Raw genomic sequence first — 18488 nt, 5'->3', positions numbered from 1 at the left:
ACCTTTTCCTAGCTTTCTGTCCTTCCTAAATGTCACGTACTCTTCAATATTCAGGTCCCAATCTATGTCATCCTGCAGCCATGTTTCTGTAATGGCTATCAGATCATACTTATTTATTCCTATTTGCGCTATCAGTTCCTCTGTTTTGTTTTGAATGCTACGTGCATTCAGATGCAGAGCCTTTAGTTTTGTCCTTTTATTTTTGTAACCTCTAGCCTTAACTGTTGATTTACTCTTAGATTTGTCCTCTCTATCCCTTCCTGTCACGGTCTGTTTATCATTTCCCATATTAATACCTTTCTCTATTGCCTTGTCTCTACTCTTTGATTTACCACATCTTCCCAAATTTGATCCCTTGCCCCCACTATTTAGTTTAAAACCCTCTCTACCGCCCTAGTTATATGACTCGCCAGAACACTGGTCCCAGCACGGTTCAAGTGAAGACCGTCCCAACGATACAGATCCCACTTTCCCCAGTGTGGTGCCAGTGCCCCAGGAATCGAAACCCATTTCTCCCACACCAGTCTTTGAGCCACGCATTCATCTCTCTAATTTGATTTACCCTTTGCCAATTTGCTCGTGGCTCAGGTAATAATGCAGACATTATTACCCTTGAGGTTCTGCTTTTTAATTTAGCCCCTAGCTGCTCACAGTCTCTCAGCAGAACCGCTTTCCTAGTTCTAACTGTGTCGTTGGTGCCTACATGGACCACGACCATTGGATCCTCCCCCTCCCACTGCAAGTTCCTCTCCAGCCCAGAGCAGATATCCTGAACCCTGGCACCGGGCAGGCAACACAGCCATCTGGACTCTTGCTCTTGGCCGCAGAGAACTGTATCTATCGTCCTGACTATGCTATCCCTTATTACCACTATATTCCTATTAACTCCCCCCGCTTGAATCGCTTCCTGTACCTCGGTGCCATGGTCAGTTTGCTCATCCACCCTGCAGCCACCGCTTTCATCCATACAGGCCGCAAGAACCTCAAACCTGTTGGACAGTTGCAAAGGCTGAGGCTCCCATACCTGCCTCACTTTTAATTTAATTTGAATGAATTAAAGGGTAAGGCATGGCAGGAGAGCTCTGTGCCGTGGTATGCTCCTCCTGCACTATGTGGGAAATCAGGGACACTTCCTGTGTTCCTGACGACCAGGTGTGCGGGAAGTGTATCCAGCTGCAGCTACTGACAGACCGCATTGCGGCGCTGGAGCTGCGAGTGGATACATACTGGAGCATTCGCGATGCTGAGGACGTCGTGGATTGCACGTTTAGGGAGTTGGTTACACGGCAGGTAAAGGCTGCACAGGCAGGAAGAGAATGGGTGACCACCAGGCAGAGTAGTAGGCGCAGGCAGGTAGTGCAGGGGTCCCCTGTGACCATCCCCCTCACAAACAGATATGCCGCTTTGGATATTGTTGGGGAGGATGGCTTATCAGGGGAAGGCAGCAGCAGCCAACTTCCTGGCACCGTGGGTGGTTCTGCTGCACCGGATGGGAGGAAAGAGTGGGAAAGCTATAGTAATAGGGGATTCTATTGTAAGGGGAACAGATAGGCGTTTCTGCGGCCACAAACGTGACTCCAGGATGGTATGTTGCCTCCTGGTGCAAGGGTCAAGGATGTCTCCAGAGTGGCTGCAGAACATTTTGGAAGGGGAGGGTGAACAGCCAGTTGTCGTGGTGCATATAGGTACAAAACGGGATGAGGTCCTAAAAGATGAATATAGGGAGTTAGGAGGTAAATTTAAAAATAGGACCTCCAAGGTAGTAATCTCAGGATTGCTACCAGTGCCACGTGCTAGTCAGAGTAGCAATAGAAGGATATTTCAGATGACTACGTGGCTCGAGGAATGGTTCAAGGGGGAGGGATTCAAATTCCTGGGACATTGGAACTGGTTCTGGGGGAGGTGGGGCTTGTACAAACCGGACGGTTTGCACCTGGGCAGGACCGGGACCGATGTCCTAGGGGGAGTGTTTGCTAGTGCTCTGGGGGAGGGTTTAAACTAAAATGGCACGGGGTTGGGAACCTGAGCAGGGAGACGGAGGAAAGGGAAACAAGGATAGAAGCAAAAGACAGGAAGGAGAAAAACAAAGGTGGCGGTCAGAGAAATCATGGGTTTAAATCAAACATAGCCACAGTAAATAATAATTCTAAAAGGTGTAAGAGTGTTAAAAAAACAAGCCTGAAGGCCTTGTGTCTTAATGCGAGGAGCATTCGTAATAAGGTGGAGGAATTAGTTGCGCAAATAGAGGTAAATGGATATGATATGATTGGGATTCCGGAAACATGGCTCCAGGGTGACCAAGGCTGGGAACTCAACATCCAGGGGTATTCAATATTCAGGAAAGATAGGGGAAAAGGAGGTGGGGTAGCATTGCTTTTTAAAGAGGAGATTAACACAATTGAAAGGAAGGATATTAGCTCTGATGATGTGGAATCTGTATGGGCAGAGCTGAGAAATACCAAGGGGCAGAAAACGTTAGTGGGAGTGTGAAATAAAGAGTAGATTGCCTTTCAAAAGCTAGGCTTTATTAACCTTAAAAAACCAGCAAGTACATGTTGAGCACCCAGTCTCAACCAAACTGTAGAGAACTGAATTTAAGATGGCCACCACAGGTCACATGGAATCAACTAACCAATAAGTTTACAGCACATATCTCAAGGCAGGAAAACAGGCAACCAATTACAATGCTTCTTATAAAACAAGAATAATCACCACATTCACCCCTCTTAAAATATACTTCAACCTAGGTAGCCTTTACAGTTTACAATTAGTTATTTATGACTAGAGCAATACATGTATAATGCCTTCAACAATTTTAAAATTTTACTATTAAATTATTATTTATTTTAAAAGTCCATTTTTAAATCGGTCGACCGGATATCTTGTTTGTGTCGACCTTCTTAGCCTTGGTGGAGTTCCTTGCCCTCCCACACCAGGAGACACAGAAATATCTTCTGCAGGGAGGCTATCAATATCCCGATTATCAACGGTTTCCGGATTGGAAGTCCCATTAGAAGGTAGACTGGGAGGGTCATGAACATCCATCGGGGGCAGACTAAGAGAATTGTAAGTGTCTGCAATAGGATTGGAAATGTTTGTTGTATCTGTGATGACATCAACATTATCTGAATTATGGCTATTGTTAATGTCCTCAGGAGAGGGCTGGCCACCACAAGGAGCTAAGTCTTTAACTGAAACCGTACTTTCTTTCCCATCTTGGAATCGAATGTGAGCATATTGGGAATTTGCCTCCAATAGCTCCACCTCCTCCACTAAAGGATCATACTTTGACAGTCTAACATGGCATCGGAGCAGCACAGGTCCCTGCATAGTAAGCCATGAAGGTACCGAATATCCCGTAGTGGATCTCCGCGGATAGTTGAAGAGCCTTTCATGGGGGGTCACATTAGTAGCCGTTGAAAGCAATGATCTAATGGAATGCAGGGCATCAGGCAGTACCATTTCCCACTGTGTATTCTTAAGGTTCCGGGATGTCAAAGCCAACATAACTGCCTTCCAGATCACCCCATTGTATCGTTCGCACTGTCCATTACCCTGGGGATTACACGGGGTAGTTCTGCTAGTAGAAATTCCCCGACTCTGGAGGTATTCCTTCAACTGGGAAGACAAAGAAGAACTTCCCTGATCCGAATGGATATACGCAGGCATCCCAAAGATGACAAAAAGCTGAGTCAGACATTTAATAACTGTAGCAGCTGATACATCTTCACAAGGAAAAGCAAAAGGGAACCTTGAAAACTCATCCACAACAGTAAATATATATCGATTCTGAGTCGTTGAAGGAAGAGGCCCCTTAAAATTAACGCTCAGACGTTCAAAGGGAGAAGTAGCCTTTATAAGATGAGCTCGTTGAGGCTTAAAGAAATTCGGTTTACACCGGGCGCAGACAGAGCATGACGAAGTCATCCGCTTGACGTCTTCAACTGAAAAGGGCAAATTCTTACTGCGTACGAAGTGTATCATCCTCGCAACACCAGGATGGCACAAAGCATTATGAAGATTAATAAGCGTATCTCCGTGAAGCACAGAACAATAAGCCCTCGACAGCGCATCAGCGGCAACATTATCCTTCCCCGGACGATAGACTATATCGAAATGGTAGCATGCCAACTCGATCCTCCACCTCATTATTTTATCATTCTTAATCTTTCCGAAATGTTTGACATCAAACATGAAGGACACAGATTTTTGGTCAGTTACTAACGTAAAATGTCGCCCAGATAAATAATGTCTCCATTTACGCAGTGCTTCTACTATTGCGTACACCTCTTTCTCTATTGATGAATGTCTCTGCTCACTATTGCTCAGAGTACGTGAGAAAAAGGCCACAGGTCTTCCATTTTGGTTCAGGGTAGCCCCAATTGCAAAATCGGAAGCGTCCATCTCAATCACAAAGGGAACCTGCTCATCAATAGAATGCACAACTGCTCCAAGGATATCCTTTTTAATATTATCAAAACACATCCTGGCCTCCCATGATAGAGGATATGTTGTAACCCGAATAAGAGGCCGGATCTTCTGCGAGAAGTTTGCAATCCAATTAGAATAATAAGAAAACAGTCCAACAACTCGTTGCAAGGCCTTTGATTTACCTTGCCCTACTAATTCTATCAGTGGTCGCAACCATTCTGGATCTGGTTTAATCTTGTTTCCCGAGATAATATACCCCTGTGTGGCGGTCCTACGGGTTGTCCTTTACATTGAGATATATACATAATTCCCTTTAACTTAACTTACTTATGTATGTATAACTTACCTAACTGTATGTATTTAATTTACTTATTTGTATACCTTACCAGTTAGGGCTGTTGCCCCTTTAACTTACCTGTTGGGCCGTTGCCCCTTTAAGAGGCGACCTAACGCGCTGACGTCACGCATCACGTGACGCATGCGCGTCGGCCGCCGACCTAACGCGCTGACGTCACATATCACGTGACGCATGCGCACTGGCCACCGGCCCGATTCGGGCTTCCGAGACGGCCGCCGGCATAGCCCGGCCTACCGCGACTTCGGCCGCATCGGCCAGCAGGCGGGAGCGAAGTGATACTTGCCGTGGGAGCGGAGAATCGGCACAGCCCGGCCTAGTAACCTCGGCCTCAAAGGCCAGCCTCCGTACTGGGGAGATGTACCGACAACGGTGCAGGTCACGTGACCGCCTAAGCGCACGCGAACGTGCTGACGTCACGACGCGGTCACGTGACGCCTAAAGCGGGAATAAAGAGCTGAGTGTGAGGAGGTCATGACGCTCCCCACGGGGCTTCTCACTCGCTCCCCACGGGACTGGGAACTCAGTCCTTGTGGAGTCCCTGCTGGGACAAGACCTACAACATGGTGCTCCTGCAGTCAGCCATCTTACTTGCTATCTTACCTGGCGTAAGACCTATAACATGGCGCTCCTGCAGTCAGCCATCCTACTTGCTACCTTACCTGCTGTAGGATCTACAACATGGTGCTCCTGCAGTCAGCCATCTTACCTGCTACCTTACCTGCTGTAATTATCCTGTTCTGGTAAATAAACCTCTTATTTATAGTTCATCGACGTTAAACTCTTTCATTTAGTGGCGATTTACACGAACCGCTACACCAGTAAATTTACCTCGGTGGTCGAAAAGATACACTTCTCTTTATTAAAAGTTAAGCCAACTTTTTCCGCAACTTGAAGGAATATTTCTAGATTAAAATCGTGCTCCACCCTTGATTTGCCACACACCGTGATGTCATCTAAATATGAGAAGGTGTCAGAGAGAGAGTTATCACTTATAAAAGCATCCATTGCCCGTTGAAAACAGGCGACACCGTTAGTAACACCGAATGGTACTTGGCAAAACTGGTACAGCTTTCCGCCAGCTTCAAAGGCCGTATATGGTTTGTCCCTCTTAACGATAGGAATCTGATGATAAGCACTCTTTAGGTCAATAGTGCTATAAACCTTACATTGAGATACTTTATTGATAAGCTCATCAATCTTAGGCAGGGGGTACGCATCTAATTGAGTATACCTGTTAATAGTTTGGGAATAGTCTATCACCATTCACTTCTTATGTCTCTCATTAGTGGTGACAACTACCTGTGCTCGCCAGGGCGAAAAACTAGGTTCAATGATTCCTTCCGATAAAAGACGTTGAACTTCAGAATTAATAAATTCTTTATCCTGACTGCTATACCTTCTTGACTTGGTAGCAATTGGCTTACAGTCCGGCATCAAATTGGAAAAAAGTGATAATGGAGAAATGGATAAAGAGGTTAATCCACAAATAGATAAAGGTGGCTTAGTCCCGCCGAAAGAAAGACTGAGGGACTCATGTAACTGAAGCACATCATGACCAATCAAAATGTCCGCACAGAGATTAGGCAGAACGGATAGGCGTATATCAGTATACGTATTACCTAAAATAATTAATTTCACAAGGCAACAACCAGCTACTTGTAAGGTGAGAGTCGTCTGAGCCATACACACCTGATAGGAAACAGGCGAAATTTTCAAATGCTTCTCCCTCACAAACTGAAGACTTATAAAGCTCTCAGTACTGCCCGTATCTATAAGGGCCTTCACTTCTAACCCATTAACTTGGGCCATAACTATAGCTTTGTTTAGGCCATGGGAAAAGGCGGCAGAAACTGATGCAATAAACGCCCTATCTAAAGGCTGAATGGTCGCAGAGGAGGCAACCGATTTGCAAACACGTGCGTAATGACCTCCCTTGCCGCATTTACTACACAAAGCCTCCCGGGCAGGGCACTTCAGACGGGGGTGCCGGGCGTTCCCGCAAAAATAACACTTCTGAATCCTAGAGGCAACAGCTGCCGAAGTAGAAACTGTTTCGGAATCTGGTAAACCACTCAAATCCACGTAACTTCCTTTCATCCGGAACTGCCGAAACCACGGTCGCAGGCCGATCAAAAAGAGCATAAGAATCCGAACTTCTGAGCCAAATCCAATGGAGAGGCTTGCTCAAAAGCACTCTTAAGATCCAAGGTCTTATTTTCTAATAACCGCTGACGAATTGATCTAGACAGTAATCCATTAATAAATGCATCTCGTACCGACTCTTCCTTATGTTCTTCTGCAGACATGGCCTTATAATTACAGTTAGCACCAAGGCGCCGGAGTGCTTGTAAATAAGCATCCAAGGATTCTCCCGCCTGCTGCCTACGGGCAGATAAAAGGTGACGTGCAAATACCTCATTTTTGGGTTTAACAAAAAAAAATTCCAACGTGGCAATAGCCAATTCATAAGTTTCACAGTCCAAAATATACTTATACACATCCGGAGCAATGTAGTTGATTAGTATATCCAACTTATTTAGAGATTGCTGATCCAACACACCCAAAAAGTTTTTAAATGTACGATACCAATGTTTCCGTTGATCATCCACTCCTGCAGAATTAGGGTCAGCATTAAATCGTTCCGGTCGAAGATATCGTTCCATTATAGCAAAAGGTTAATAAATTGAAATAAAGAGTAGATTGCCTTTCAAAAGCTAGGCTTTATTAACCTTAAAAAACCAGCAAGTACATGTTGAGCACCCAGTCTCAACCAAACTGTAGAGAACTGAATTTAAGATGGCCACCACAGGTCACATGGAATCAACTAACCAATAAGTTTACAGCATATATCTCAAGGCAGGAAAACAGGCAACCAATTACAATGCTTCTTATAAAACAAGAATAATCACCACAGAGTGTTATACAGACCGCCAAACAGTAATGCCGAGGTTGGGGATGGCATTAAACGGGAAATTAGAGACGTGTGCAATAAGGGCACAGCAGTTATCATGGGTGACTTTAATCTACATATAGATTGGGCTAACCAAATTAGTAACCATATACTGTGGAGGAGGAATTCCTGGATGGTTTCCTGGACCAATATGTCGAGGAACCAACTAGAGATCAGGCCATCTTAGACTGGGTATTATGTAATGAGAAAGGATTAATTAGCAATCTTGTGTGAGGCCCCTTGGGTCAGAGCGATCATAACATGATAGAATTCTTCATTAAGATGGAGAGTGAAGTAGTCGACTCAGAGACTAGGGTCCTGAATTTAAATAAAGGAAACTACGATGGTATGAGGCGCAAGTTAGGTAGGATTGATTGGGGAATGTTACTCAAAGGGTTGATGGTGGATAGGCAATTGCAAACATTCAAAGATCGCATGGATGAACTACAGAATTTGTTCATCCCTGTTTGGCATAAAAATAAAACAAAAAGGTGACTCAACTGTGGCTAACAAGGGAAATTAGGGATAGCATAAGATCGAAGGAGAGGACATATAAATTGGGCAGAAAAAGCAGTAAACCTGAGGATTGGGAGTAGTTTAGGATTCAGCAAAGGAGGACAAAGGGATTAAGTAAGAGGGGGAAAATAGAGTATGAGAGTAAGCTTTCAGGGAACATAAAAACTAACTGTAGATATGTGAAGAGAAAAAGATTGGTGAAGTCAAGCACAGGTCCCTTGCAGTCAGAATCAGGGGAATTTATAATGGGGAACAAAGAAATGGCAGGCCAATTAAATACATACTTTGGTTCTGTCTTCACAAAGGAGGACACAAATAACCTCCCAGAGATGTCGGGGAACATAGGGTCTAATGAGAGGGAGGAACTGAAAGAAATTAGTATTTGTCGGGAAATGGTGTTAGGGAAATTGACGGGATTGAAGGCCGATAAATCCCCAGGGCCTGATAATCGACATCCTAGGGTACTTAAGGAAGTAGCCCTAGAAATAGTAGGTGCATTGCTGGTCATCTTCGAAAATTCGATAGACTCTGGAACAGTTCCCATGGATTGGAGGGTAGCTAATATTACCCCACTATTCAAAAAAGGTGGTCGAGAGAAAACGGGGAATTATATCGGTAGTGGGGAAAATGCTAGAGTCCATTATAAAAGATGTAATAGCAGAGCACTTGGAAAACAGTGACAGGATCGGACAAAGTCAACATGGATTTACAAAAGGTAAATCATGCTTGACTAATCTACTGGAACTTTTTGAGGATGTAACTGGTAGAATAGATAAGGGAGAACCAGTGGATGTGGTGTATTTGGACTTTCAGAAGGCTTTCGATTAGGTACCGTATAAGAGATTAGCGTGTAAAGTTAAGGCACATGGGATTGGGGGCAAGGTACTGACTTGGATAGAGAACTGGTTGGCAGACAGGAAGCAAAGAGTTGGAATAAACGGGCCTTTTTCCGAGTGGCAGGCAGTGACTAGTGAGGTACCGCAGGGATCGGTCCTAGGACCCCAGCTATTCACAATATATATAAATGATCTAGACGAGGGAACTAGATGTAACATCTCCAAGTTTGCAGACGACACAAAGCAGGGTGGGCGTGTGTGAGGAGGATGCCGAAAAACTCCAGTATGATTTGGACAGGTTGGGTGATTAGGCAGAAGCATGGCAGATGCAGTATAATGTGGATAAATGCGAGGTTATCCACTTTGGTGGCAAAAACAGGAAGGCAGATTTTTATCTGAATGGCAATAGATTGGGAGAAGGGGAGGTGCAACGAGACCTAGGTGTCTTTGTGCACCAGTCGCTGAAGGTAAGCATGCAGGTGCAGCAGGCGGTTAAGAAGGCAAATGGTATGTTGGCCTTCATAGCGAGGGGGTTTGAGTACAGGAACAAGGATGTCTTGCTGCAGTTGTACAGGGCCTTGGTGAGACCACATCTTGAGTATTGTGTGCAGTTTTGGTCGCCTTATGTGAGGAAGGATGTTCTTGCCGTGGAAGGAGTTCAATGAAGATTCACCAGGCTGAAACCTGGGATGGCAGGAATGACATATGAGGAGAGATTGGGACGATTGGGCTTGTACTCACTGGAGTTTAGAAGAATGAGAGGGGATCTCTTGAAACTTATAAAATTCTGATGGGACTGGACAGACTAGATGCAGGAAGGATGTTCACGGTGGTCAGGGAGTCCAGAACCCGGGGTCACAGTCTAAGGATACGGGGTAAGCCATTTTGGACAGAAATGAGGAGGAATTTCTTCATCCAGAGAGTGGTGAACCTGTGGAATTCTCTACCACAGAAGGCAGTAGAGGCCAATACGTTAAATATATTCAAGAAGGAGTTGGATATATAATAATTCAACTTTATTGTCATTGCACAAATACATGAACAACGAAATGTGATCTTGCAAGCTCCCATGACTGGGAGAAGCAAAGCCGCTGCGTCGGTGCGCGCCGCCATTCCATTTCCACCATTCCGACAATCTTCAGCCCACCGCCCGGGCCTGCTCACCAGCCGCTCCTCCCGTGACCTCACCAACTGCCCCTCCTTGGGGCTTCTTCTGTGACCTTGTCTTCCCTGATGGTCACCCCTCCAGGTACTAACCAGGCCTGGTTCTGCTTAGCTTCCAAGCCTTGCCAGTGACCCTGTCCCTAGTCTTAAGGTAAAGGGATCAAGGGGTATAGGGAGAAAGCAGGGACCGGGTACTGAATTACGATGATCAGCCATGATTGCGTTGAATGGTGGAGCAGGCTAGAGGGGCCGAATGGCCTGCTCCTGCTCCTATCTTCTATGTTTGTATGGTTCTATGCTTTAGTTTGAGCTGGAGTGGAGATGGAGGAGAAGCTGCTGGGTTTAACCGCCAGTACTTCTCAGCCCAGGAGGACCCAACAATTTGCAATGTGAGACTGTCAAGGGAGGTGGATTCCAGGGGAGATTAGGTTGTTAAACAGACGCTGTCTGTACATAGAGTCATAGAGTTATACAGCACAGAAGGAGGCCCTTCTGCCCATCGCATCCGCGCCGGCCATCAAGCCCTGTCTAATCCCATTTTCCAGCATTTGGTCTGTAGCCTTGTATGCTATGGCATTTCAAGTGCTTATCCAAATGCTTCTTGAATGTTGAGGGTTCCTGCCTCTACTACCCTTTCAGGCAGTGAGTTCCAGATTCCAACCATCCTCTGGGTGGAAAAAGTACTTCCTCAAATCTCCTCTAAACCTCCTGCCCCTTACCTTGAATCTATGCCCCCTTGTTATCGACCCCTCTACTAAGGGAAAAGGTTCCTTTCTATCTACCCTATCTATGCCCCGCATAATTTTGTACACCTCAATCAGGTCCCCCCTCAGCCTTCTCTGCTCCAAGGAAAACAAGCCCAGCCTGTCCAGTCTTTCTTCATAGCTGAAGCGCTCCAGCCCAGGTAACATCCTGGTGAATCTCCTATGCACCCTCTCCAAAGCAATCACATCCTTCCTATAGTGTGGCGACCAGAACTGTACACAGTATTCCAGCTGTGGCCTAACCAGCGTTTTGTACAGCTCCATCATAACCTCCCTGCTCTTATATTCTATGCCTCGGCTAATGAAGGCAAGTGTCCCATATGCCTTTTTAACCACCTTATCCACCTGTTCTGCTGCCTTCAGGGATCTATGTACATGCACACCAAGGTCCCTCTGATCCTCTGTCTTTCCTAGGGTCCTACCATTCATTGTGTATTCCCTTGCCTTGTTAGCCCCTCCAAAATGCATCACCTCACACTTTTCAGGGTTAATTTCCATTTGCCACTGTTCTGCCCATCTGACCAACCCATCTATATCGTCCTGCAGACTGAAGCTACCCACCTCGCTATTTACCACCCCACCAATTTTCGTGTCATCTGCGAACTTACTGATCATACCTTTTACATTCACATCCAAATCATTAATGTAGACTGCAAACAGCAAGGGACCCAGTACCGATCCCTGCGGTACCCTACTGGACACAGGCTTCCAGTCACAAAAACAACCTTCCACCATCACCCTCTGCCACTAAGCCAGTTTTGGATCCAATGTGCCAAGGCACCTTGGATCCCATGGGCTCTTACCTTCTTGGCCAGTCTCCTATGCGGGACTTTATCGAAAGCCTTACTGAAATCCATGTATACCACATCCACTGCACTACCCTCATCCACACACCTAGTCGCCCCCTCGAAAAAATTCAATCAAATTGGTCAGACATGATCTTCCCTTGACAAAGCCATGCTGACTATCCCTGATTAATCCTTGCCTCTCCAAGTGGAGACTAATTCTGTCCCTCAGAATTTTTTCCAATAATTTCCCTACCACTGATGTTGGGCTCACTGGCCTGTAATTCCCAGGTTTATCCCTACTACCCTTCTTGAATAATGGTACTACGTTAGCTGTTCTCCAGTCCTCTGGCACATCCCCTGTGGCCAGAGAGGTTCTGAAAATTTGTGTCAGAGCCCCTGCAATCTCCTCCTTTGCCTCACACAGCAGCCTGGGATACATCTCGTCCGGGCCTGGGGATTTATCCACTTTTAAGCCTGCTAAAACAGCTAGTCCCTCCTCCCTCTCGATGCTAATATGTTCAAGTATATCACAGTCCACCTGCCCGTTTTCTATGTCTACATCGTCCTTCTCCATAGTGAACGCAGATGCAAAAAATTCATTTAAAACCCCACCTACATCTTCTGGCTCCACACACAGATTGCCACTTTGGTCCCTAATGGGCCCTACTCTTTCCCTAGGTATCCTCTTGCCCTTAATATACTTATAAAACACCTTAGGATTTTCCTTTATTTTGCTCGCCAGTGTTATTTCATGGCCCCTCCTCGCTCTCCTAATGCAATGTAAAAGAGTATTTTAGGAACAAGTATTTCTGTACAGGCTTTTAATCCAGTTTACATCTACAGATTTGTTTTAATTCATTCTTGGGATGTGGGCGTAGCTCGCAAGAGCAGCAAATATTGCCAATCCCCAGTTTCCCGTTGAGAAGGGGGTGGTGAGTCGCCTTCTTGAACTACTGCAGTCCGTGTGGTGAAGGTATTCCCACAATGTTGTTCGGTAAGGAGTTCCAGGATTTTGACCCAGCAACGATGAATATATCTGAGTCAGGATGGTGTGTGACTTGGAGGGGAACTTGGAGGTGATGGTGCTCCCATACAACAGCTGCCCTTGTCCTTCTAGGTGGTGGAGGTTGCGGGTTTTGGAGGTTCTATCAAAGTTCTGGTCGAGTTGCAGATGTATAAAGTTCCTTTCCTTCTCCCCCTCCCACCTCTCTCTCTCTCTCTCCTCCCATAGAGGCCAGAGTCTTGTGTAGGCCCAGACAAGGTGGCGGATTCCCTTCCCTGAAGGACATCAGTGAACCAGTTGGGTTTTTATGACAATCCGGCAGCTTTCATGGTCACTTTTTTCTAGTGCCGGTCCCACAAATGACCAGATTCACTGAGCTCAATTTCACAACCTGCCTTTGTTTTCTTGTGGGTTCTCTCTCACGCTCCCTGTTTTAAATTAATTTTACAGGGCACTGGAAGGGGAGGATTTACAGACGGTAAGCTCAAACCAAACATTACTTCAAGATCTGACAGTCACTCGACTCATCGGATCTGAATCTCGCCGGCCTCTGAACATGGAAGCAAAAAGCACCATTCACAGCGGGGAGAAACCGTACACGTGTTCTGTGTGTGGACGAAGCTTCATCCAACCCTCTGGCCTATCGAGACACAAGCGCATTCACACCGGGGAGAGGCCATTCACCTGCTCTGAGTGTGGGAAGGGATTCACTAATTCATCCAACCTGCTGACACACCAGCATGTTCACACTGGAGAGAGGCCATTCACCTGCTCTGAGTGTGGGAAGGGATTCACTCAGTCATCCCACCTGCTGACACACCAGCGTGTTCACACTGGAGAGAGGCCGTTCACCTGCTCTGAGTGTGGGAAGGGATTCACTCAGTTATCCCACCTGCTGAGACACCAGCGCGTTCACTCTGATGAGAGACCTTTTAACTGCCTGGACTGTGGGAAGTGCTTTAAAACTTCCAGGGAACTGATACGTCATCAACGTGTTCACACTGACGAGAGACCGTTCAGGTGCTCTCACTGCGGGACTGGGTTCAGGCAGTCATCTGAGCTCACTATACACCTTCGCACTCACACCGGGGAGAGGCCGTTCACCTGCTCCATGTGTGGGAAGGGATTCACTCAGTTATCCCACCTGCTGAGACACCAGCGAGTTCACAGTGATGAGAGACCTTTTAACTGCCTGGACTGTGGGAAGTGCTTTAAATGCTCCGGGGAACTGAAACGCCATCAACGTGTTCACACTGACGAGAGACCGTTCAGGTGCTCTCACTGTGGGACTGGGTTTAGGCAGTCATCTGAGCTCACTGCACACCAGCGCACTCACACTGGGGAGAGACCGTTCAGGTGCTCCATGTGTGGGAAGGGATTCACTCAGTCATCCCACCTGCTGAATCACCAGCGAGTTCACACTGGGGAGAGGCCGTTCACCTGCTCTGAGTGTGGGAAGGGATTCACTCAGTTATCCACCCTGCTGACACACCAGCGTGTTCACACCGGGGAGAGGCCGTTCACCTGCCCTGAGTGTGGGAAGGGATTCACTCGCTCATCCCACCTGCTGACACACCAGCAAGTTCACACTGGGGAGAGGCCGTTCACCTGCCCTGAGTGTGGGAAGGGATTCACTAATTCAACCCACCTGCTGACACACCAGCGAGTTCACACTGATGAGAGACCTTTCAAATGCCCAGACTGTGGGAAGTGCTTTAAAAGTTCCGGGGTACTGATACGCCATCAACGTGTTCACACTGATGAGAGACCGTTCAGGTGCTCTCGCTGCGGGATTGGGTTCAGGCGATCATCTGAGCTCACTATACACCAGCGCACTCACACTGGGGAGAGGCCGTTCACCTGCTCTGAGTGTGGGAAGGGATTCACTAATTCATCCCACCTGCTGACACACCAGCGAGTTCACACTGATGAGAGACCTTTTAAATGCCCAGACTGTGGGAAGTGCTATAAAGCTTCCGGGGCGCTGATACGCCATCAACGTGTTCACACTGACGAGAGACCGTTCAGGTGCTCTCACTGTGGGACTGGGTTCAGGTGGTCATCTGAGCTAACTATACACCAGCGCACTCACACTGGGGAGAGGCCGTTCACCTGCTGAGTGTGGGAAGGGATTCACTCAGTCATCCCACCTGCTGACACACCAGCGAGTTCACAAGTGACTGCAGGGGGTGGATTCTGTTGCTGCTGTTAATCACATCCAGGATTGAACCATGTTCATTCTGACAGCTGGGGATTGTTTCTGCTGATGTTAAACTCCAGCCCAGTTCCCAGAGTTATTAATATTCTGGATATATGTCAAATAAATCAACTTTGTTTTAAACACATTGTTGTAGATTTTTGTCTTTCCCACCTGAGTGTTTAACATCACCTGGCTGGAGCTCAGAAAGGACAATCTGGGGGAGGATCGTACAGTAGGAACAGAACTCCAGCCTGGACACAGTCCTTCAGGGCCACACTGAGAGGGGCAAACGGCACTTTGGTCTTTCTTGTCTCTCTTCACTGACAGCAAAGTTGCCGTGCGAGTTAATCTCGAGGCGTGTGAGAAACATGTCCCAGCCACTCTCTGCCATGGTTCAGAGCTCCTAGGCACGGAACAGAAGGCTCCTTTAGGAATGTACCCCAGTGCTTTTTATTAATGGCCTTATTAACCTGTGTTGCTACTTTTAGTGATTTGTGTATCTGTATCCCTGGATCCCTCTGCTCCTCCAGCCCATTTAGACTCAGGGCAAAATTCGGTGGCGCCCCCTTTGGGTCGCTAACGTCACCGGGGCCAATTTTAGCCCCCTGAAAAAGTAAGCGCCCCTGCGCATTAAATTCAGTGGAAGCGTCCCAAGCAGGAGGCAGGGTGCTACTGGAAGCGCTCCCCTCTTGGGGCGCTACCAGTGAATTTCCCAGCACTTCGTGTAACAGCGCCACGCCCGTCGGCACACAGCACTGTGTCATAGCAGACCTCCCTGACTAACGGGGTGGAGCCTAGCACTGCGCACACCGGGGCCGTGCTGGACCAGCGGGGAGTGGGGTGTCGGATCAAGAGGAGCGCTGGGCTGAGCGATCGCGGCTGACACCCCAAAGAAGCAAGGGGAAGGGGGCAGATGCTGGCAGTCGGCCAAAATAAAAAGTTGCCGCCCGACACCTGCCCTTTAAGTGGCGCCGCCACGGCTGCAGGAACAGCCCCTGGCCCTGTTGGACATATCGTCCGGTGATAGGTCAGGGGTCACAACCCAAGGTTGCAGCCGGGGTGCTGCACGTGGCGATGACGTCAGTGCCGCGGGGTGCTACCGTCTACCGCCACCGCTAACCTCCCACTGAATATCACAGGAGGCACAAAGCAACCCAATTTCTCCCCCTTGTCCAAATAGTGTGTGGTCTCCTTATTCTTCCCACCAAAACACACCACCTCACACTGATCTATAGTGAAATTCATTAACACACCACCTCACACTGATCTACAGTGAAATTCATTTGCCAATTACACGCCCATTCTGAAATTTATTAATACCTTCTTGCATTTTGTCTTCCTCAGTATTAACTCTACCTCCCAATTTGGTATGATCGACAAATTTTGAAATTGTTCTGCTGATTCCCGAGTCCAAATCGTTTCTGTAAATGGTGAACAACAGTGATCCCAGCACCGATCCCTGTGGAACACCACTTCCCAACTTCTGCCAGTCTGAGTAGCTGCTCCCAACCTCTACTCTCTGTTTTCTGTTTTGTGTGCAGCTTGCTATCCATAAACAGTACGTAAGATCTACAAGATGACCCAGGTCAGGCCGTGTGGAGTGAAGGGCCCAGCAGCAGAATGGATGGAAAGATGGCTACAAAACAGAAATCAGAGGATTGGAGTTAAGGGAAGTTTGTAGCGCTCTTTCCATCCATTCTGTTGCCTGGCCCTTGACTCCACACGGCCTGACCGTGGTCATCTTGTAGACCGTACATACTGCAGACACAGTGCACCAGTGGTGGAGGGGGTGGATATTGAGTCCTGTGGCAGGGGCGCTGATGAAGTGGATTTCTCTGTCCACGAGTTTTGAGGCATCGCCAGTTGCATTTTCACATCTTTCCACCTTTAAAAAAACCTTGCTGCCAGTTTATTAAAGCCATTAACAGCCGCTCGTGTGGGACACACCAATAAACGAGGCCTTGTTTCCCTCAGAATGACAGGCCTGAACCCGAGTTAGAAAACATTTAGTAATTAAACCAGACTGGGCGGGGCCTGAGGTGCGAGTTAGTAATGAAAAATTGGTGGCCAGCGTACTTCACACCAGGGCTGAGGACCCGGGGACTTGGGTTTCTGTATCATTTATTGATTAATTTTGTTTATTGCCCAATGTCAATCAGACTGGCGGGTCACCTTGCTGTCTGACGGAGGCAAGGGTCCCCAATGGAGGGCTCTCTATGCGGGAGTCCTTCCCAGCACCATTGGGGATCTGGGGTGGAGACTTGCAGGGAGCTGTCGTGTGCAACAGATTTTAAGCTCCTTTCCAGACTCCAAGGCCAGATGTGGTTTCTGTGGCCTAGAGGAGTCCATGGGCCGTGTATATATTCAGTGTGAGAGGTTACAGCCCCTGTGTAGTTCCCTGAAGGGGCTGCTCCTCAACTCTTGGTTACACTTTAGCCCCACGCTCCTAATCTTTGGCCGCCCGGTGCGGAGTTGGGTGGGTAAATGGGAGGATCTTCTCCTCGACCTGCCCTTGGGCCTGGCGAAAACAGCAATTTGTAGGTCCAGGATGGGCGGGGCCCATGGGGGGTCACTCTGGCTGCCTGCCTCTCTCCCATGGTCTTGTCCGTGCCCGGGTGGCCCTGGAGAGGGAGCAGGCGGTGTCCACCGGCTCACTTGATACCTTCATCGACCGCTGGACACGGAAGATATGAAGAGGCGATAATCGATCCTCGCAATCACATTGTGATTTAATTATTAATTGTGTGTGTCTCACAAATACATTTCTTCTATTTTGGTGCAAAAGTTCTACTAGACATGTTAAACTATTAGTTATTTAATCCGGGCTGCAGCTGCTGAAAGGTTGTCTGTACTGAGCTTTGTGGCCAGAGCTGGCAGACGTGTTGTTCTGAAGTCTGATGTCTCACACCTGAAGAGTCTGTTTCTGTCGTGTTGTAATGACCTTTTTCTGTTGCCTGGTGTCAGAAATAGAAATCAAAGGAAGATGATGCCCCACTCTGTTAATCAACTCTTTGACACATTTCCATTTCTTAATTTACAAAGATCACAACTCCATTAGTGAACAATGGATTGCCAGTCTGCCACTTTTTACTGAGGCTTGAAAGGATTCGCTGTGAAGCTACACCTGCCCATCTGTCTGTGTGTCACTGTGTTTGGATTGTGTTAGACAACAGTCCTAATATCTCGCCTACATCCATTACAATTTTTGAAATGTTAGATTGTACTTGGAAGAAGTTGAGTTTGAATCTAACAATTCTGAAATTGGGAGCTTTTAATGATTTCTGTTTTTCACATAACTATATAGTGATGTGATTAGTCAAAGCAAATTAAAAAATGGTGCTATTTACTGAACACAACTGAATAATTCTACAAGGATGCTATCGCAGTCTTCCTCAGTATTAACTACACCCCCCAATTTAGTGTTATCAGCAAATTTTGAAATTGTACTTCTGATTCCCAAATGCAAATCATTCGTGTA

At 47.1% G+C, this 18488-nt stretch overlaps 1 protein-coding gene across 1 annotated transcript in view; it reads left to right on the top strand.

The window, feature by feature from the left end:
• The window catches only part of LOC147091934 (uncharacterized), a 90165-nt gene extending 75014 nt beyond the window's left edge, over positions 1-15151 (top strand). The window contains exon 5 of the mRNA XM_085976644.1: positions 13262-15151. Within this exon, the coding sequence (XP_085832770.1) occupies positions 13262-14929 (1668 nt within the window). The 3' untranslated portion in view covers positions 14930-15151. The remainder of the gene's footprint in view (positions 1-13261) is intronic.
• Positions 15152-18488: the final 3337 nt, after the last annotated feature.

The sequence above is a fragment of the Somniosus microcephalus genome, unplaced genomic scaffold (genome assembly GCF_052327205.1).
Source record: "Somniosus microcephalus isolate GS21.2 unplaced genomic scaffold, FLI_Smic_1.0 unresolved_chr3, whole genome shotgun sequence".
NCBI classification, from domain to species: domain Eukaryota; kingdom Metazoa; phylum Chordata; class Chondrichthyes; order Squaliformes; family Somniosidae; genus Somniosus; species Somniosus microcephalus.
Note: the sequence above shows the minus strand (reverse complement) of the source record. Positions and strands in the feature narration are given on the sequence as shown.